Source organism: Aspergillus karnatakaensis (genome assembly GCF_047715665.1).
Source record: "Aspergillus karnatakaensis strain CBS 102800 unplaced genomic scaffold BJY04scaffold_3, whole genome shotgun sequence".
NCBI classification, from domain to species: domain Eukaryota; kingdom Fungi; phylum Ascomycota; class Eurotiomycetes; order Eurotiales; family Aspergillaceae; genus Aspergillus; species Aspergillus karnatakaensis.
The window spans coordinates 300,167-319,724 of record NW_027395715.1 but is presented as its reverse complement, the minus strand read 5'-3'; the positions used below and the strand labels follow the sequence as shown (position 1 = coordinate 319,724).

The window sequence follows — 19,558 nt, the reverse complement described above, 5'->3', positions numbered from 1 at the left end:
ACCCGCTTTTCCATGCCGTTATCAGATCGTGGAATTTGGAGTTTTGGACTTCCTTCTGTGTGCGTTTGACAGGAGGTTCAGAGACAGTAGCTGAGTTATCAGTCTCTATATAGCATATAGAGCAGCTCATCTCCGTAGGACGATGAATTGCTTACCCGCCAAGGTACTCCATGTGGGCTACTTCAACGAAGACAGGCAGAGCGCGCACGCGATGATTTTAGCTGATCATGTGGTGCGATCCTTCTGACTCGCTAGGGCTGTGGTGTAACATAGACCTGGCCGTATTGCTTGTTGGTGGGGCACAGACGTAAAGTCCGACGCCCGGAACCCTGAGTGCCGGTATGCCAAGCAGGAATGAGGGGCTCATGTCAGGCTGTAAGGCTGTGCTCACTACGTAGCCTAACATAAGTAACACCAACTCCACGAGAGATCGTTCAAGATGAGTAACGCAAAGCGCGTAGTCTTCTGTGTTTCGAAGATGATATGAACAACCAAGAGCTGCGTGAATCTGTGGGCTTTGCCTCACCAAATTGCCATCTGATCATGTAGTGGGCGTTATCAGCCACTACAGATTATTACCCTCGCAAATGCCAGAATTCGTATCGTTCTCAACCTCGAGGCACAGAAAAATGCCGGCTGTCCTGACCGAGAGCCTGAGTCCCGCATGAGGTTTATATAGTTCGTGGTAACGCGGATCAATTGTGAGTTTGTCTCGTTCTTCTCCATATCGGGTATGCTATATGCTCTAAGCTTATTGATCTGCAAGAAACTTGCATACTTGTCCCGAGTTGGTAAAGCGCAACCTTCTAAAGAAGATCCGTGAGTATAGTGACAACTTCTATGCTTAGGGCGAAGCCGACGTGATTTACTAGCTGAGACCCAAGTTATTCTCCCAATTATGTTAGTCGTCCTCGAATTTACAGACTTATTGTCATGGTAGAAAGTAGTCTAAGATCTATTTTTCTTGTTCAACATAGCTTCCCGTTGGGTTCTCCAATTGGTTCTTACAGTCTCCGCTGCGACTCTTGCCTTTAATGCGGACATTGGGCTTTTGCGAAGAAGCAGAGGTAATTCCAATAGTTATCAAGCATCCCAAAATATCTTTGTCTTGAATATTACCTGGTGGAAGCCACGGTACGGGACTTGTAGCACTTGAACATTGTCTAATTAGACTATCCCAGGAGCGCCTGCGGATGCGGATGTCTCGGCTAGCGTGCGCCTCGCCCTTTACACGATGGCAGATCGCGAAAAAGGCCAATGCTATGTCGCAAGGCAATCAAAACGACATAGTCTCCGATATGATTAGACAATGCTTAGGTTATGTTGTTAGTGTAGGTTTGAAAGCACTTGGAGCCAATGAAGCCGTGCCCCAAACCGCAGTCAGCAATTACCAAGCATCGACCCCGAGTACTATATCCAACTCAACAATGACATACCAATCAAAGCCTATCCTATAGACAAGAGAAAGCATTTGATAAGGCTTATGTATGTGACCAATACCTTATACACCATTTACACACTCCCCCAGAACCATGTTATATATACACCCCTGCGAACCTCCAAAACCATGCCCTATCCAGCTACACGCAAAGCCATCTACATCTAAATCCATACCAAACCACCTCATCTACAACACCCTAAGAAGAAACCACTTTCCAAAATGTCCTGGCAAACCGCAACCCCCTCAACCCCCATCCTCTCCGCCCTCACCTCCCGCCACTCCTACTACACCCTCGACAAAACCACCCCAATCCCCGTCTCAAAAATAACCCATATCCTCGAATCCATCATCCACGACACCCCCTCCGCCTTCAACAGCCAAACAACCCGGCTCATCGTGCTGTACGGCGCCTCACACGAGAAATTCTGGACGCTCGTCTCCTCCTCTCTCCTCGCGAAAATCGGCGCTGAGCGCTTCGCCAAAACAGGGCCTAAAATCGACACATTTAAGGCTGCCTTCGGCACGGTTCTTTTCTACGAGGACCAGCCGACTGTGGAGGAGCACAAGGCGAAGTTTAAATCCTACGCGCAGCACTTTGAGGCGTGGAGCGAGCAGACGAGTGGCATGCATCAGATTGCGGCGTGGATTGCGCTGCAGGCGGAGGGGTTGGGGTGTAATTTGCAGCATTATAATCCGCTTGTGGATCCGCTGGTTAAGGAGGAGTTTGGCGTGCCGGAGGGGTGGAAGTTGAGGGCGCAGTTGGTGTTTGGGGGCGTTGAGGAGGGGATTTTGGGGACGGGGGGGAAGGAGAAGTTGCCGTTGGAGCAGACTTTTAAGGTGTTTGAGTGAATTTTGGCTTCTCTTTAGGGTTAGGATTTACTGGTTATGCTTGGTTATGATTTAGAATGTGGAATAGAATAAGCTGCTTTTCTCTATAATAATCCTCGGTTGAAATACCCAAATATGACAGAAAGCTAGATTGGTATATGGGCTCGCATCCAGAAACAGGCCAAATCAACGTGAAGTAACAATCATATACCCATATAAAAATCCAAAATCTAAGCCTTGGAAACAGCCTCGAGAGCCTGCTCTAAAATCTTCAGGCCACTCTTCAGCTGCTCCTCTGTAACCGTGAGAGGAGGCACGAACCGCAGGCAACCCTCACCGGCGGTAATGATGAGCATGCCCCGCTCGCGGGCGGCGGTGACGATCTCTGCTGCGCGGGGTGCGAAATCTCCAGAAAGTTGCAGGCCGAGAATCAGACCGCGTCCACGGATCTCAGAGACGAGGCCAGGGTACTTCTTCTGCAGGTCCTTGAAGCCAGAGACTAGCAGAGCAGACTTGGCCTCGACGGACTTTTGCAGTTCGGGAGATGCGAGGCGGTGGATAATGTGGTGTGCGACGCGGCAAGCAAGGGGATTGCCACCGAAGGTAGTGCCGTGGTCACCAGCCTTGATGTTCTCGGCGACGGTCTTGCCAGAAACGATAGTAGCACCAATGGGGATACCGTTACCTAGAGCCTTGGCAGTGGTGAGGATATCGGGGTGCGCAGCCTCGCCAGATTGAGGAGCGAGAGAGGGATGAGCATGAGCCCAGAAGCTACCGGTTCGAGAGAGACCGCATTGAATCTCATCGAAAATTAGGACAGCACCGACCTCGTCACATCGCTTGCGCAAGGCAGTAAGGAACTCTGGTGTAGCAACGTTGACACCACCCTCACCCTGAATGGGCTCGACAATCACACCGCATGTCTTCTCAGTGACAAGTTCCTGTAGCTGCGCGACATCGTTGTACTTTCCGTACTTGAAGCCGGGAAGCATAGGGGAGAAAGGAGTCTGGTACTTCGGGTTCGGGGTAGCGGAAAGGGCACCCATTGTACGGCCGTGGAATGAGTTATGGAAAGAAACAACCTCGTGCTTCGCGCCGGAGGGGTCGCGAGCGCGACCTGTTTTGCGAGCAAACTTGATAGCGGCCTCATTTGCTTCGGTGCCGGAGTTGGCGATGAAGACCTGGGCGGCATCGCGCATACCACCGGACTCGCGGGTCAATGTAATGAGGTCTTTGCTGAGCGCACCCACCCAAGCGTTGTGGTAGAGGTTGGAGGCATGGAGAAGAGTCTCGGCCTAGTATGACTCTTAGCAATTAGTGAGTCAATCCAGTTCTAATATTTTCGCACCTGTTCGGCAATGATTTTGGAGATCTCTGGGTCGCAGTGTCCGAGCGAGTTTACAGCAATACCTGCTGTAAGGTCAAGGTATCGGCGGTTCTCCATATCCCACAAGTAGCTTCCCTGTCCCTTCACCATGATCGGATTCGGTCGAACGTAGGTCGGGACTAGGTAGGGTGCGCGCTCGTTGACGAAGGCGACGGAGATGGAATCGGCAGCCGGATCGGGAGTCGGGAGCGTGCTCTGTCCATTTGTGAGTATACAGGCTCTAGAATAGAAAGCTGGAGAATGCCACAATTGACTTACCTGGGCTGCTGAAGAAGCAGAGGCATACCGGCGCTGTAGCGGTGACTCAACCGCGGAGACCAGCCTCTTCGCCAACGGCAGACGCCGCGAAGCAAGACGGACAAAAGCCATTGTACTGGATAAACTCTGGGATAACGATGAGAGTTCACAAGCGATTGACCGAGGAGAAGGGGTAAAAAGGGAGAAAAGGTGGAAGAGATGAGGGGAGAGGACGCAAGAAATGGCGCATCCCCAAAAAACGGGACCTGGCTGATCTGATAAGCGATATCGGCATCGGCTGTTCACCTCCACCGCCACTCCGCATTCTTCATCTCTGGGACTGACTCAACTTCGCTCCTTCAAGTGACTCACGTCCTTCAAACAAGAACAACATACAACATGTCTCTGTCAATATTCTCCCGCCGAGCTCTAGCTCGCGTCAGCCGGACCCTCCCACCACGAGCCTTTCTTTCCACAACTTCTGCTCGCCGCGCAGACGACTCAAAACCCGCCTTCGCATTCCGACAGGGCCCCGCGCCACCGAGACTCCCTGAAGACGAACAAAAGATCTTCGAAGAACTTCAGAAACAATCGACCGGCGCATTCAGTACGCCTCGCGCGCCGCCGAAAGTCGCTCAGTCACCGGATTCCGAACCCGAGGCGCAACCCGCAGAGATCAAGGCGAATGGCGACGGGGAGGAACTGCATCCTGATATGAAGCAAGGACTCCAGCCTGAATTCGAGGGCGAAAAGAATCCTAAGACGGGTGAAGTTGGAGGGCCGAAGAATGAACCTTTGCGATGGGGGGCGGGTGGCGATTGGAGCTATGGAGGGCGTGTTACGGACTTCTAGGTCGCTTTGGAGGGTCGTCGACAGGGCGATGGTTGGTGTACACGAGGATGATTGATGCAGCTGTATAATATTCGGCGTTGGAGCATATCGTTTTTAGACGCTTAGGACTGATCTGGTCCTGTCTACTTGGCTATATTACTTTCTATGTACTGTAGACTCCGTGCCATATACTGGCTTCAAGCTTTCTGTATTCCGATTACTTGTAATTCGCTCCAGTTGTAATTGTTTGCTAGTGTCAAGGGCTTGTAAGAAATGCCGCAACGAAGTGAGAGTCTCAACTAATTGAGGGCTACTGAGCAGGCGCGGGCGCCGGATGGGGGAGATAGAGAGGATGACGAGGGCTCGAGTGCTGGCAATGATGATTGAGATAGTAAACTCTTGTCATGTAGTAATACCTCTGGAGCTATACTTGCGCTTTCAAGAATAGATTCCAGGAGCCAGACGAGTAGTTTTCCCTCAAAAAATCACACAACAAATCACCAGTTGTACTCACTCCATCACAGCACCATGCCATATCAATTTAACAATTGACTCGCAATGAACACAATGACAAATAGCCGCAGACCCATCCTCTAGGATCTCTGGGATTGGAAATGTCTCTATTGGGGACCCGGGCTGGGACTGGTCGGTAGAAGCCCATAGGCATGCAGAGGAGGGACAACAAGCATATACGCGTCGGTTTCACTTTCCGCCAGTCCCGACTTGTACACTATTTCAGCTAGTTTAGAAACGACGGTATTGCTCCATTTAGGGAAAGGATCAAGGTGGCGCAATGTCTGGCCTCCAATGTCGAGCATCTCGCTGGCGAGCTGCAACATAAACTCAGTAAATATTTCATGTGCGCAGAGACGTTTGGGCGAGTGACGGATGTATATCCCGGTAGGATTTTCTAGCCCTTCTAGCCAATTAGTATCCTGAGATAACTCCCCACTAGGGTCGATGTAAAACAGGACCCTGGATATATGTCGTTGTTGGTAGATTTTCCGGAAAGGGTGAGTCGTTGTCACCTGCGCTGGATCATCGTGCCTTGTTGGCGTGTCCTTGACTAACCGATTTTCTTGCACCGTAGCCTTTTCGCGAAGTTCTCTGAAGATGCCTATTAACAAAATACCACATGAAGGCCATCGCTTGTTGTTGTCCCCACCTCGAAACACGGTCAACGCTCGTTCCGAAGAGTCGATGCATGTACTCGGATCGCGAGAACATGCCCGACGCACCAACTGGACAAATATCGTCAAGCCAAGGGCTGAGCCAAGCATTGTGCCAATTTTCCATCTCGTAATGTAGTCCTGCTTTGTTTCGTCTGGTATTTCGAGGATCTGATCCCCCCGGGGAAGCGTTTTCTGCCTTACCGCGAGGCTCCGTCGTCTCCTTCGGTAAACGAGCTTGTTTGCCAAAATGAAACGCTTGTTTCGCTCTTCGAGAACCTGTCCCAATGTTCTCCTGCCACTCAGAGACCTCTAAGTTTGAGGGAATTGATGATCGGACGGGGATCCCCCACCCCCTTCCTAGAAGCCGGACCCTGCTTTGCCCGGGTACTGAGAGTTTAGTGACTGTGAATGCAAAAGAGATAGCCGCAGCCAAATATGGGATATCCATGGACCAACCATCTCTTTGGGTCTCCCGGCTACCTGGAGCCGTAGCCCTAATGCGTTCATGGGTGTGTTTCAGGTGCACGCCATTAGCAAAAAGCCTGTAGTACCCTGCTTCCTCAGGCATACTTTTATGTCGTTTGAACCCTACCGGACACTTCCACTCAAACCAAGGTAAGAAGTGGCCTTGTTTATTTGTAGAAGGAGAAGAGTCTGTAGCAGGAGAGGAGCTTGATTCGGATTCAGTGCCGGAAATTGTTTCAGGATCGCTTTGGTCACTTGTCGTGTAGAAGCCGTACGCAATCGATTGCCTCGCCATTCTTTGCCCAGAACCGTGCGGTGATTCATTGCTACCGCTTTGGTCACTTGTCGTGTATGAACCGTATGCAGTCGGATTCCTCGCTTTTCTCTGCCCAGAACCGTGTGCTGGTTCAGTGTTGATGTGAGACTTATGAGCGAGTACTTGTGACAGCTCGACGAGATCTATACCACTATCCTTCGCAGATGCAAACTCGAGTATGCCTGTGATAGCAGTTGCAAGCTGGCGTGCTATACCGCTGTACTCGTCTTCCCAAGACACCAATCCCTCAACGGCCTTTCTTTCGTTCACAATGGCCCTGATCTTGGATTCTGTCAATAAGATGGCATTATGTGAGCCTTCTTTATTATTGACCCAGTCAGTGGTGTCAACCAGGGGAGGTCCTTGGACGATTCTGAAAGATTCGAATTGGTATGCATCCATCACAAGCCAAGAGAGCTCATGCCCTTCGAGAAGTTTCATAACGCTTGGATTTGCAGCAAGCCCATGGCGAACATAGGCTCTGGCTACAGCCATAATCAGTGTTGCGCTAAGAACTGCAACGGCAACACTCCAGTGCATGGCTCTTACTAATACCATTGTTAGCAAATGCACAAGTTGCGCATGATAACGTTGGGGTGACTCTACAGCCGATGAATTGCAGAATGTAACCCCCAATCGACATAATTGCAGCCGTTAAAGATAGCCAACTGTGGTTAGGAGGCTCGTTTATACGTGAAGTGCGAAGAGTGTTATTTTCTTCGCCGTTCATGATGGCGTAGGACCCGTATCGCTGATCGCCAACGGTACAAGCGCGCTGTATCCGAATTATCCTAAGGTCCAGTGTATCATGCAGGGGCTTGAAGTTCGTCTCTCGGGTATGTGTCTCAACAATGTCTTCTCGTGTCAAAGCAGCACCTCTTGAGGAGGATTCGGTGTTTGAATTGATTGTACTTACAGGAGCACAGAAAAATCCCTGCGCAAAGAACTACAGTCCCTGTGACGAAGAGTGGGAACCCATAGCCCACAATGGTCGACCCTTGGGGAGGAATTTGCCAATGATACGTGACAAGCCCTGCAACAACTATCACACTTACTTGAACTGTCATCCCTACCGTCGCAAAGAACCATGTTGCCAGGGGCGGAGTCGTTGCGTTTGAAACGCTGAGCGTCAAATTTGGTGCCTGCGTCATAGCTCTTGTGGCAAGCTCTGTAGACAAGTCAACAGTTGGAGTTCGAGCTGTTGTTCTTGATGCTCGAAGAAGTCTCTCAACACTCATTATTCGGTGTAGACAGGCCGTCTTGAGGTCGAATACGAGGTTAGTGGCGCTGATTTCAGGGAAATGCGAGAAATTATTTGTGCGATAGATGAATTCCTTGGTTTGGGGGGTTCCTCGCTCCCGCACTAAAGGAAGGGTCAGCAAGCCCAGGCCATCAAAACAGGATAAAGAAAACCAGTATACCTATTTCCGTTCCACTCCAGAGTTCGCAAACAGCGTCACTAGTGCAAGATAACAGCTCCAATTCAGCCGTTGCTCTGATTTCCCGCGCTCGGCCAACAAGAGCTTTTAGCCACCGACGTCCCCCAACGCGGATTGCGCTGACCACGCAAGTCAGGATACCCAGGGGAGCCATTGCTAGAAGAATGTCATCACCAAAACCCATCTTTTCGATGATTGTTAATCTAAATAGTTCCAAGGTAGACTTATACATACCGACCCGGAAAGAAACTGCTTGGTTACTTGTTCGCCGAACAGGGTCAATAAGGGTGCTAAGTCTGTAAAGAGGTTGTTGCTAAAATCCTCGCCATCAAATTCACCACTGGATTGAGTTTCGCTGGATAGTCCTGGCGTGGTTGAATTGTGAGTTGCCATGATATTGACAAATTCTAGCCGCCAAGTGATGCTGCGCAAAGTCTCGAAAACAACAATAGATTCCTGAGAGACAACGTTCATCTTATATGGTCGGGCACAAGATGTCAGCGTCAGCTTTGAAATTTGGCAGAAACGCAATCAAGTTGGTGCGACCTGCAGTCGTATTTGATTCGAGTATGCGTCCTCTACTGCAGAGTCAGCAATAATAGGGCGTTTATATGGGAAAACCCTGTCAGTGGAACAAATATGACAAACCAATTCTAAGGAGCGTGTAAGAGGAACTCAAACGCGGGTGAATATGGAATAGAGTAGCATCAACAGGCAGATGGCATGGTTGAGGGCCATGACTCGACGGGGGGTCTGTTAGAAAGTACATGACAATATAGGACCTTGTTATGAACATGGTGGCCAGATTGTGTGAAAATTTGACAGTATGAGATTCTACTCGCTCTTGCTCTTGTTTAATCGTACCAAATTGCATTCATGCCGAATCCCTGTTCCGGAATATCCACGCGTGCGACGCGGGACAGATTTTCGTCACGGAATCTATAAATCTCAACAAAGCCGAGTTGATCATCACATAGGGCCAACCATTCGTCGCTAAAGTCGCAAGGACTGACTGCGTTGGAGTGTCCGCCGCTAGTGGATGTAGGGTGAATCCATAGTTGCCGTTCGATGTTACCATTGGAACCAAGCTTGAACGCTGTAATATACCCGGTGACATCAAAGTGGTTGCTACGAGTAGTTGCAAAGAGGTATTCGCCACTGTGGGTGGTGAAAGTTACGTCGCCGCGGTATTTGTTCCGCGGAGGAAGACCTAATTAGGGTTAGATAATCTGATGGCCGAGTTCTTGATTAGGAAAACAAACCAGGAGGAAGTAGAGGGTATGTGATGTGTGTGAAAACTGGCTTGTGCGTCCTCTCGTCGATAACATATACCGCCAAACGATTGCCAGCTTCCATTAGGGCATAGAGGTACTTGCCGCTCGGGTGAATTTCAACCCAGCGAGGGTGGTCACCTGGGTCAGGAGCTTCTAAACAATCCACCAAAGTCAACTCGCCCGTTGTGGCATCCTTGATATGGGTCCAAATCTTGTTGGCTTGCAGATCGGCTGAATATAAGTAGGTCTCCGTAGGGTCAAAGACCATGCCATGAATTCCGGTGTTTTCCTGGTACTCATAGTTCTGCACATTCTTCGCCAAACGACCGTCAGACTCCACTGAAAACACGTTTCCGAATCCAGCGTATTTATAAAAGGGGTTGCCGTAGACATTGTAGGGAGGCTTGCGAGCCGCAAGTACGAAAATCGCACGAGTATTTGTGTCTTCGTTGGCAGCGGAAGCTGTGAAAAAGCACTGTCAGCTAGAGTAGCTACAAAAGAGCATACAATTAACATACGATGACCGGCGACAGGGTGTGACACCTGGTGAACAATATCTGTGGGGCTGTTCACTGCGAAGCTGTTCCACTTCTTCATAGCGGCGCCATAGATGGCTTTTTTGTCATGCTATTTCTGTTAGCACGGCTTCTGGAGTACATCGAATAACTTACAGAGAAGGTCATCCATGAGATTGGCTCGGCTTCCGGGATGTCAGTCTTCTTGACCAATTCCAGAGTCAACGCCTCATCATCAAACGCAACGGTATAGATACGGCCTGGACGGGTCCAGGTGCCCACCATCAAATGATGCTTCATTCTGACTGATTGGTTGACAGGTCGCAATTGACGCAAATATCGATTAAAGATGGTTCTCACCCGCCACATAACCAGAAAGGATAGAGAGTAGGAGGAGGGAGGACAATTGAAATGGAGAGTAGTTGACGGCAATCAACCACGGCAGCGGGCAAAGTTTGCCTGAGGCATGTTTCCCCAGAAGCCCCGCGAACGGCGGGTGAAGAAATTGCCGGTGCGGGACATCATGAGGCAACAGAAACATGCAATGGCGTATTGCCGGCACTGTGGAGGTGACCACCAGTCGACATTGGCCGCTTGCTAGATATAGGAAAAGATATGAAGCAATTGACGGAAATCAAGTCGCTGTCTCACTCGAGTCTTCGAGAGGAAATGACCTCGATGGCAAGCGGCATGGTGAATCAAGGGAAGCGGTGTCCTCTGGCAAAACCGCAGCTCCTCCGGCTCTGGGCACGTGACTACGCGTCGCGTCGGCCTCGATCTCCTTATCGGCGTGTTTTGGCTTCTCCTGTTCCTCTCCACAGCTTGAGCTTTGCTCTCCACTCACCCAATTTCATGAAGAACGATTCAGATGCGACTGCTTTCTGGCGTCGGAGACTACGGATATTCGTCAATTCCACCTTTTCGCGTTGAAACCGATCTTCCCTGTTCAGACACCCCAGCCTGGTGTTGCCTTTTGCCTGCAAAGGCACCCTACAGGTGTACCTCCCTCAATTCCCGGATTCAATTATGCGTGTGCTGTCAGCTCAACCGAGCGAGCCCTGCCTGATAGGATTGGGATTCTAACCCTAAACTACTTTCGTCGGTCGAAAGCGCCTCGCAGTGAAGCATGGGGGCTGTTGACTAGTCGATTAGCGTTGACAAAAGGCAGCTCTCCAGAGCCGAAAGGCATTGCAAGACGGTCTACCATGCGTTTTCAAGTCCAACATTCGGACACGCGTCGGTTTCCTATGCTGGCATTTTCCATGCGGATCACCAAGGACGGCTTGTCTAGGCCTGAGACACAGAAACTGGGGATCCCCCGCGTGAACTAGTCGAGCATTCTCGGATGTAGTTCGCTGGTATTCATCAATGCGGACCGAATAGCGAACCATTGCATGTTGCCTGTCGGATTATAAGAACACAACAGCGGTCTTTAGACTTGCCTACATACGGTCATACAGTCGGGCTGTCGACGGGAGAAATCCGCTTGCCGGAATTGATTGAATCGACCGCGACCCTCAGCCGGGCCAATGTATTCAATCAAGCAAGGTTTCTTTCTGTTGCTTCGCTGCAAGTATGACTCTTGGATGATCTTAAAAGACTCCAAAACCACTTGGCCTGTTGTCTAGTTCCGGTTTCGATGTTTTCACCGACCCAGTTTCGACCCCTCACCTGTCGACAGGCTAGCGAACCACAAATCACGGCACTAGCCACCGATTTGCTTCATTTGAAGGTCCGATCCACTGCGTTAACCATCTCTTTGCAATGTAGATTGCAAATCGATTTCGATGGGCCCCGACACCTTTCTCAAGAAGCGGTTTTTTGGATGTTCTTTGTCCGTTTCATTTCTGCCCTCCAAGCCACTGCGCGGAGAGGAAACAAAATCTTGTCCCTAGAGGTACTCTGTCACACACAAGGGTTTATCCACCGTGGGGGTACGTTTACGACAGGAAGATACCCGGTCCCTCTACGCCGAAAAGTCGACAAGTACTCACATCCACAGCCCTCTGGGCCGCACAACTGAATCGCCTTCATGAAAGCTTGCGAGAAGGCACAAGACTGCTCTAGCATGTCTACCAACATCCACCATTCAGGCCTTCCGACTTCCCCTCTCAGTCTCATCAACGACTTCATTCCACGATCTTCTGCACCTGTGATATTATCAACGAGCTTGTGGCGGGACCTCTCTAGTGTGAGGCTCAAAGTCTAGGCTTGTCTGCTGCTTGCTTGAAAGATCTTGTCTATCGGGTCGGGATAGGTATTCGTGGTAATGCTGTTTGTTGGCGCTTTTGAGGAGCAAGGAGATGGAATGTGCTCTAGTGGTGCGGTTCGGTGGACGGCCGCTTTCCCTTGGGGAGCGGCCCTCTTTTTCTTTTATACGTCTCCCTATTTCTATCACTTTTGCTGAACGAATGAGCAGCTAACTACTACCTAGGTCCTCGAGGTCCGTTGACGAGAGACCCTAGAAGCTGTCAAGTAGAGTCGTATTGGGTCATCGTTTCAGGACTTGATGCTGGAGTTCCCTAAGGGTCAATCGTGGACGGATGATGGTGCTCTACGAAGATTACAATTATGAGGGTGGGGGGGGGGGATCATTCAACGTCGGATTGAAGCGATATTGATCAAACCAGAGAGCGTCTTCATGTCTCATAAGCTCATGTAACCACTCTTATGCCCGAAACGCCCAATCTAAAACAATTTCCCAGTTCAAATTTCAGTTCCGACCCAGAGTCCAATTTTCCAGAACGCTCATGCCCACCAAATAAACAAAATCAAAACTCGAAGAAAAACGCAAGTGTTGCAAGACCATTTCTCATAGCTCTTGAATAACAATAAGCCTCTCCACAACCCAATCCACCGCTGCCTGTCCCTCAACCCTCCACTGCCCACTCGTCCACACCTCATCAACCCAATACCATAGACTCTTTCCTCGCGGATTCAGCCACATTGTCGAGGACCGCTTTCCACCCCTCGCCGTGTTGACGGACATATCATGGTTAACGCTGATAGAGGGGATCCCTGCTGCGCCTGCGCCTGCACCAGCCGGAGAACCAGACTTAGGGTCGTTGCCAGCAGCAGCGGCAGCCATCTGGTGACGAACGCGCCACTCGTATTCGGCTTTCTCGCCTGCGCGGCGCGCAACGGCTTCTTCATCTTCGTCTTGGTACAGCTCGCATTTCGTGCAGGAGGTGCAGCGGGCGCCGGGGTTGACGCGGAAGTGTTCGCAGAAGTGGCGGTAGCCTTCGGCCTCTTCTTCTTCTTCCTCGGCATCTTCGAGGAGTGCGTTTGGGTGGGCGTCGTCCGCGTTGCCAAGGGGGTTGATGTTTTCCTGGCGGCGGGGACGGCGGGGGTTCCGTGATTTTATGGGAGGGCCGAGAGCTTTCCGGCAGAGGTAGCACATGGAGTAGCCGCAGGTGCAGGTGAGTTTGTTGCAGCCGGAGGATTTGACGAAGGAGAGGCCGCAGCGCGGACAGGTGCGTTTTACGGCGGCTGTGCGGGCGGCTTCGACAGTGGCGCGGAGGTCGAGGAGGAGGGGCTCGTGGCAGACGTGTGGGTCTCGCCAGGGTTTCTGGCATGTTATGCAGCTTGTTCGGCGGCAGGTGAGGTTTGCGCAGGTGAATCTCTTCATGCGGAGTTTGAGGCACATGTTGAGGAGGGAGTTGTTGAGGATTGTGCGGAGAGATGTGGGGTCTAGAAGGTAAGAAATCGCCATGAAAATGAGCAGAAAGGGTATCGCGTCCAAGAAGATAAAGATCATGAAAAACGTAGGAATAATTCCATCTCGGCGGAAACGCCAGTTGATGCCGGTCGTGGGGGGGTGATAGACGGGATCGACCTCGGCGTATGAACAAAATGGGCAGCGGATGAGCTTGAATTGAGACCTGAGGAGTGCGTCAGAGGCGAGTCTAGACTCAAACTTGACATATGTCTCGAGGCCTGCTTTGTCGAGAAGAATAGCACGCTTGACTAGTTGGGCGCTGAGGATTCCTCTGCAAGGCTCACTAGTGGATGGGGCTAGACATTTTAAAGTAGACCTCTCAACATCGACGGAAGTAGACCATCCTTGACCGAAAAGCGCCTGGTGCACAGTATGCCGGATACAGTTGAAGCAGATGAGATGCATACTGTCCGAGCAGGTCGAGAGCTGCTCGAATGTGACATCTGCAAAGCAACACTCGCACTCAAACAGCGCACCTGCCGCCTCAGCCTCTTTCTCATTGAGTTCCTCCGCGACCTCCAGGTCCGTTTTTTCTTGTTCCTCTTGCCGTGTCCGAATCAACGGTGCCACCAACGTCTCATATAACTCCTCATCCAGCTCCTCACACCCACTCTCTTTCAACCGCGGAACCAACGCCCCATCCGGCAGACGCTGCCACAGCATAAGCGGATGAGCATCATCCTTCTCTTTCTTCCGCCTAAAAGAAGGAAGAATACTATTGAACGTAGCCCGCCACGTCTTTCTTGACAGATCGTGCAAGACCGGCCGCGCACGTAGATAACAGAAATTAACTTCCGCGAGCACGGCATCCACGGTACTCCGACTCAGCCCGCTGAATTCCTTGGTCAAAATTCCTTTTACAGCAATTTTGTAGTCCTCCGTCCGAAACCGCTCGTCTCGCGGAACTAGAGATCCGGCCGTATCAGAAGCGGACACAGAGACCGCGTCCTCGTTGCCGGCCGGCCCGGAGGGGACGTTCCAGCGCCCCGCGACCCATTTCTCTTTGTGCCGTAGAAGCTGGTCGACGCAGACGTGTAGTCGGCTATTTCCGTCGAACCGAACAAGTAGCTCGCGGAAGACTTCAATCTTGACGTCCGGGAAGATGTGGACGAGGGCCTCGAGGGCGTTGTTCAGTTCCTCCTGCTCTTGTTTTTGTTCTTCGATGCTAGATGATAATGACGTCCTCGAACGCGATCGCGATGAGCTTCCGAAGGGATTATTGCGGAGAGCCTCGCTCAGGGTTGCGGAGTAGGAGCTGGCGCTGCCATTTCTCGAACGAAGTGGGGGAGTAGTCGTGCGGGATCGGGTGAAGCTAGGGACGGATAACGAGAGCACCATTGTTGCATTAGAGGTGGTAGGGGCTGCTACATATTGCCGGGCGATATGCAAGGAGGATCGGTAAGAGAAGGACAAGAAATGAGCGAGTGAGATGTTGTGGTGGGATGGTGAAGTGGTCAGCTTACGGAGGTTCTTTGACAGGCAGACGGAATCCGGGGTCACCTGATCGCATCTATACTGCGATGTACATTGTACCCACGATCACGTTGCCCGCCCATCACAAGGTCTTGTCTATTTATTCTATCAATCTATCAACATTGCATCAGGCAGCCTGTATATACCGCGTAACTTGTGTGGCCAATCCTCTGACTGTCATGGCAGATGCAACCATGTCACCGACATACTAACGCCTCAGGCACATTTACACCTCTGTCTTCTCATCCTCCCCAGTCAAAGGCCTTGTATCCTCCATAACCTTCTTCTCAATCTTCAAGAATGGCACCAAAAGCAGATTCACCCCGGCAATACCAACAAGCAACCAGAAAGCAGCTCTATATCCCGCTAACCCGTTCTCATCGCTCTTCGCCGCCTTCTGCCCGGCATAGTATACAGCTGTTGATACGCTCAACACGATGTTCGAAAGAAGCTTATTAACAGCGCTCAAAATGCCCCCAGCAAGTGACTGCTGCTCACGAGGGAGCGAAGACATGACATAGCTCTATCTATTGTCAGCGAATATCAACAGAAAGAGAATGGGAACACCCACGTTTGCAACATTAAACTGCAAATCCGCGCCCACAACAGCCAACAACAACGACGGGAAGATAAATGCCCAGTAATAGTATCGAATCGGCTGGAGGAACGCGAGGAGCAGAAAGCTAGCCAGGTACGAAATTGCACCAACGCCCATAAGGACCCGATGCGAGACCCTGTGCAGTATCAAGCTGCAGATGAAGTTGATGATCAGTCCGTTGATATTCTGCGGGAGCAGATATACCGCGATCCACAGTGCACTCAGGCTCTTTATCCGCTGGAGATATAAACACAGCCAGAAGGAGGAGCAGGTGAACGCTGCGTTGCCGGTGCTGAGGAGGACTATCACCTGTCGCATTCGTCAGTGGAGGTAGAGAGAGGTCGGAAAGAGGCCATACCAGAGAAAAGTTCCGATCCTTCCAGATATACAACGGCATCAACGGAAACTTATACACAGACTGCCAGAAGACAAACCCTCCCAGCAGAGCCAGCCCCAGAACAATCATGACAATCACATACGGCGTGCCCCAGCCCTTTGGCGCAACGCCAGCAAGTCTACACACCGCCACACATTAGCATCGCACCAAGCCTGCTTCCACTTCCCATGCAAAAGCAAGACAATAGAAAGGGATATACACACGTCAACCCCGCCGAAATCAGCGACACCCCCGCCGTAACCAACACAGCGCCAAGAATATCAAACCGTCTCACAACCTCCCACCACCCACCAACCCTAACCCTCACAATCCCAACGCGCTCATCACTCGGCACCGTGAACGCCACCAACGCCGCAAATCCAGCGCAGAGAACACTAAACACCCAGAAACACGCCCTCCACCCACTCCCGCCGTCCCCATCATTCTTGCCAGAATGCGACGCAATCTCCAAAACAACACCCGCAATAAATGTTCCAACCACAAATCCCAACGGATTCCCCGCGCTGAAGCATGCAAATGCCCGATTCCGCCGCTTCGAGGGCTCGGTGTATACAGCGCCCAGCTGTCCCACTGCAGGCGTGACAGCGGCAGCAGAGAATAGACCGATTAGAGCCGTGAAAACAATCAGCACTGTTGGCGAGGGCGCCCAGCCGGATGCGAAGACTGCGAGCGTCGTCAGGATCATCGCGCAGAGGGAGAGCGGTTTGCGGCCTAGAGTGTCGGCGAGGGTGCCAAGTGGGAGGACGAAGGCGCCGTTCGTTAGTCTTTACAACATACAGTTGTTGTCAGCTGCTATAGATATGGAAAGACAGAGAGGAAGAAAAACGAACAAACAAGCCGACGTAATCCACACAATCTGCCCGGACTCCATACCCAGATCCCTCCCTATAGAATCCGTCATGACGGTCGCCATCCCCGAGAAGATAGTAGACTGCGCAAAAGCAAAAGTCACCGTCAGAACGAAAAGGCATTCCGTAAGCGTGTTGGAGAAATACTGAGACGGCATGTTGATTGTGGCAGTAGACTCCCAGAACCAGAGCCAAAAAGTAACAGTAACAAATCAAGCTGGAGTTAAGAAACCGAATCCAGAGCATAGAGATTGAAAGCATTAAATCCCGTCGGAGAAAAAGCATCTCGGGCTTAGGACTTCATAAATAAGTTAGGCAAAAGGTAAAGCTCAGCCTTCAAGGCACAGACGGGCCGAAAGGGTGATCTGCTCTGATCTGATCTATGAGCTCCGAGTAAACCTTACCTTCCCTTACCTTACCTTGTCAGCCATGGCTCCTAGGTTTTCACGTTCTGCTGCGCTGCATGCAGTGAGATCATGGTCATGCATGCAGGTGGATGTACTGTAGGTAAACCTGATATCCAACGCCACGTTGGCAGGATCTGTGGCGCGAGCGTTCATATATATATATATCCATCATCCACCACACAACAAGACTGGCTTGGACATACGGAATTTAAAGGACGGTATCCTTGACCACAGCCTCCAGGATCCAACTCACTAAATCAACTCAGAAATGTACGTGTCATCGAAACCGCCATGGCGAACCACAGGTGCACCACCCGCAAACGGCAATATACAACACCCCCCACGCAAGGGGCCGAAAACTATGCTTACAGCTATATCCAATCCCCAACCTCAGCTAGTGCTGACGAACAGGGACCGGGTTATACTTTAGTCTATACCGTTCTAACTAGCGGTCTATGGCATTGGCACACTCTAATATCGATAGCGGTGAAAAGTTTATTACTCTATATCATTGTAGGGTTGGGTGGATCTGAGATCCGGAGCGGCGATTATTAGCTTGGCTATCGAAGAGTGCAGAGTTGGTAGGGAAGAGCATTTACTCAATGTGAAATGTAAATGTAAATGTTTGGATGGGTTTGAATCATGTGTGTATGTGGTGCAGCTGATAAGCCTGTTTTAAATTTTAAGAGTGTGCGGTTGCTTCATTCGTGAATTTTGTGTGTTGTTCTCTTGGATGGTCTAGACCGATATCTCGGTGGTGTCGTTCGAGGGAAGAGTTGGAAGCGTTCACAGCTCCTTCTTCAAGAAATGCTCTGGCTTATGCGTCGTCTCGTAATCAACATGGACATAAGCGCGCTCAACATCCGGTAACGACTCGAGCTTAAACTGCAGCTCTTCGGCGACATCATGGGTAGCGCGCAGCGAAGCATCCGGGTCCATAACAATGTCGACTTCGACGACGAGACGAGGGCCGGAGGTGTAGGCGCGCACGGTGTCGATTGCAGTGATGAGGGGAGAGTGAGTCATTGCTATCGCTTGTTAGCATCAATCAGCACAATATGGCCGGGGAACATACAGATGTAGGTGATCAACTGCTGCATCTTGGTATCAGCGGTAACACCGATCAGGAGCTGGAACTCGTGATAGGCAGTGTGCAGCCAGAGACAGCTGATAAGGACGGAAAGGATGATCGCGCCCATCGGATCAATCCACCACCGGAGCTTGCTACCGCCGACGGAGGTGAGGATACCGAAGCCGTTGATGAAGAGGTCATTGCGGTGATCCTCCCAGAGGATGCGAATCTGCGAGACCTGGTTGCGCAGCGCAAAGCAGTACAAGAAGAGCGCGAACTTGGTGCAGAACGCCACAGTAACGGCGATGACAGATGGCAGATGGAAATCGCCCGTCTCGCTGTCGGAGCCATCAACAAGATCGCGGATAGAAAAGGCAATAAGCAGGACAGAGACGGCAGTCATGAGGAAACAAAAGCAAATGTTTCCGGCTGTTTCAATACGAGCCTTTCCGGCGGGGAACTTGCGGGGGTCGACGCGGTTGACGGTCTTGTTGCAGAGGAGCAGTGTCAAATTAGACAAGGGATCGAAAACGGAGTCTGCCATTGTCGTGAATAGGGAAAGAGACGACGAAGCGATAGCACCGTAGAGCTGCAAGATGGACAGACAGATGTTGGCGCCGAAACTTCCATAGATCGCAATCTTGTACTTCAACTGGTTGTTCTCGTTCAGCTCGCGCGCGTCGCGACGATGTTCCTCCACGGGCTTAAGCATGCGCTCGATGTTCTCATTTTGTGTCTGATAGAATCCCTGAAGTTCCTTCCGCCCCGAAGAGCTTATAAGTCGCTTAAGTGTCGGGACATTGGACCGGTCCGTCGACGGACCCGCAGTCTGTTGCGCAGCTGCTGGGGTGTGATGGCGTTTCCGGGATGTGTTGGCTTGTGGGTGCAGTGCTTGGATCTCCTCCTCGGTCTTGAGCTTAGACGCTAGCTTGTAGGGGTCATTCTGCTCTGTGTAACGAGGCGGTTGGCCTTCTTCATCGTATTCGCTGCTGCGGCGGCGGGATAGGTCTTCAAGGGCGGTACTGGTGCCTTCGGTGAGAGAGTGGTCGCGGGGATGATGGCCCGATTGGAAGGGCGAGGGGTGGTGCGAAGCACTATGACGAAAGTGACTGTCCTCCATGGCTGTTAGCTTCTAACCGG

General features: G+C 51.2%; 8 protein-coding genes across 8 annotated transcripts; 2 read left to right on the top strand and 6 right to left on the bottom strand.

Annotated features, from left to right (window-relative positions):
• Positions 1 to 1,581: 1,581 nt before the first annotated feature.
• BJY04DRAFT_228368 (Nitroreductase) lies at positions 1,582 to 2,290 on the top strand (the record flags this gene model as incomplete). Its single annotated transcript, XM_073718829.1, has 1 exon — positions 1,582 to 2,290. Exon 1 carries the CDS (start codon positions 1,661 to 1,663, stop codon positions 2,288 to 2,290), a length of 630 nt encoding a protein of 209 aa, XP_073576338.1. The 5' UTR covers positions 1,582 to 1,660.
• A 73-nt stretch (positions 2,291 to 2,363) lies between these two features.
• BJY04DRAFT_177816 (acetylornithine transaminase) lies at positions 2,364 to 4,218 on the bottom strand. Its single transcript, XM_073709645.1, has 3 exons — positions 3,915 to 4,218; positions 3,618 to 3,851; positions 2,364 to 3,564 (listed from the first exon to the last, which is right to left on the bottom strand). Exons 1-3 carry the CDS (start codon positions 4,023 to 4,025, stop codon positions 2,500 to 2,502), a joined length of 1,410 nt encoding a protein of 469 aa, XP_073576337.1. The 5' UTR covers positions 4,026 to 4,218; the 3' UTR covers positions 2,364 to 2,499.
• Position 4,219: 1 nt separating this feature from the next.
• On the top strand, positions 4,220 to 4,935 carry BJY04DRAFT_177814 (succinate dehydrogenase assembly factor 4). The gene has a single exon (XM_073709644.1). The coding sequence runs from the start codon at positions 4,293 to 4,295 to the stop codon at positions 4,743 to 4,745; it is 453 nt and encodes a 150-aa protein (XP_073576336.1). The 5' UTR covers positions 4,220 to 4,292; the 3' UTR covers positions 4,746 to 4,935.
• Positions 4,936 to 5,344: 409 nt separating this feature from the next.
• On the bottom strand, positions 5,345 to 8,509 carry BJY04DRAFT_213283 (uncharacterized protein; the record flags this gene model as incomplete). The annotated part of the gene is made up of 6 exons (XM_073714839.1): positions 5,345 to 5,831; positions 5,890 to 7,225; positions 7,284 to 7,532; positions 7,594 to 8,040; positions 8,099 to 8,300; positions 8,351 to 8,509. The coding sequence occupies 6 exons, from the start codon at positions 8,507 to 8,509 to the stop codon at positions 5,345 to 5,347; spliced, it is 2,880 nt and encodes a 959-aa protein (XP_073576335.1).
• A 150-nt stretch (positions 8,510 to 8,659) lies between these two features.
• On the bottom strand, positions 8,660 to 10,397 carry BJY04DRAFT_74242 (lactonase family protein). Its single transcript, XM_073720981.1, has 5 exons — positions 10,062 to 10,397; positions 9,909 to 10,017; positions 9,379 to 9,852; positions 8,765 to 9,326; positions 8,660 to 8,694 (listed from the first exon to the last, which is right to left on the bottom strand). Exons 1-4 carry the CDS (start codon positions 10,272 to 10,274, stop codon positions 8,971 to 8,973), a joined length of 1,152 nt encoding a protein of 383 aa, XP_073576334.1. The 5' UTR covers positions 10,275 to 10,397; the 3' UTR covers positions 8,660 to 8,694; positions 8,765 to 8,970.
• Positions 10,398 to 12,488: 2,091 nt separating this feature from the next.
• On the bottom strand, positions 12,489 to 15,058 carry BJY04DRAFT_177810 (E3 ubiquitin-protein ligase). Its single transcript, XM_073709643.1, has one exon. The coding sequence runs from the start codon at positions 14,959 to 14,961 to the stop codon at positions 12,718 to 12,720; it is 2,244 nt and encodes a 747-aa protein (XP_073576333.1). The 5' UTR covers positions 14,962 to 15,058; the 3' UTR covers positions 12,489 to 12,717.
• A 264-nt stretch (positions 15,059 to 15,322) lies between these two features.
• BJY04DRAFT_213280 (major facilitator superfamily domain-containing protein) lies at positions 15,323 to 17,097 on the bottom strand (the record flags this gene model as incomplete). Its single annotated transcript, XM_073714838.1, has 5 exons — positions 15,323 to 15,619; positions 15,668 to 16,003; positions 16,053 to 16,209; positions 16,295 to 16,855; positions 16,922 to 17,097. 5 exons carry the CDS (start codon positions 17,095 to 17,097, stop codon positions 15,323 to 15,325), a joined length of 1,527 nt encoding a protein of 508 aa, XP_073576332.1.
• A 1,035-nt stretch (positions 17,098 to 18,132) lies between these two features.
• Positions 18,133 to 19,538, bottom strand: BJY04DRAFT_213279 (cation diffusion facilitator family transporter; the record flags this gene model as incomplete). Its single annotated transcript, XM_073714837.1, has 2 exons — positions 18,133 to 18,374; positions 18,422 to 19,538. The coding sequence occupies 2 exons, from the start codon at positions 19,536 to 19,538 to the stop codon at positions 18,133 to 18,135; spliced, it is 1,359 nt and encodes a 452-aa protein (XP_073576331.1).
• Positions 19,539 to 19,558: the final 20 nt, after the last annotated feature.

Excerpts from the sequence above, each read along its gene's own strand:
- BJY04DRAFT_74242 (XM_073720981.1), bottom strand. The coding sequence starts at position 10,274 with ATGTGGCGGGTGAGAACCATCTTTAATCGATATTTGCGTCAATTGCGA. Across the intron at positions 10,018-10,061 it reads TCTCATGGATGACCTTCTCT|CATGACAAAAAAGCCATCTA; the intron begins GTAAGTTATTCG and ends TAACAGAAATAG. Across the intron at positions 9,853-9,908 it reads ACACCCTGTCGCCGGTCATC|CTTCCGCTGCCAACGAAGAC; the intron begins GTATGTTAATTG and ends GCTTTTTCACAG.
- BJY04DRAFT_177810 (XM_073709643.1), bottom strand. The coding sequence starts at position 14,961 with ATGGTGCTCTCGTTATCCGTCCCTAGCTTCACCCGATCCCGCACGACT.
- BJY04DRAFT_177816 (XM_073709645.1), bottom strand. The coding sequence starts at position 4,025 with ATGGCTTTTGTCCGTCTTGCTTCGCGGCGTCTGCCGTTGGCGAAGAGG. Across the intron at positions 3,852-3,914 it reads CTGCTTCTTCAGCAGCCCAG|AGCACGCTCCCGACTCCCGA; the intron begins GTAAGTCAATTG and ends ACAAATGGACAG. Across the intron at positions 3,565-3,617 it reads CCAAAATCATTGCCGAACAG|GCCGAGACTCTTCTCCATGC; the intron begins GTGCGAAAATAT and ends GAGTCATACTAG.
- BJY04DRAFT_177814 (XM_073709644.1), top strand. The coding sequence starts at position 4,293 with ATGTCTCTGTCAATATTCTCCCGCCGAGCTCTAGCTCGCGTCAGCCGG.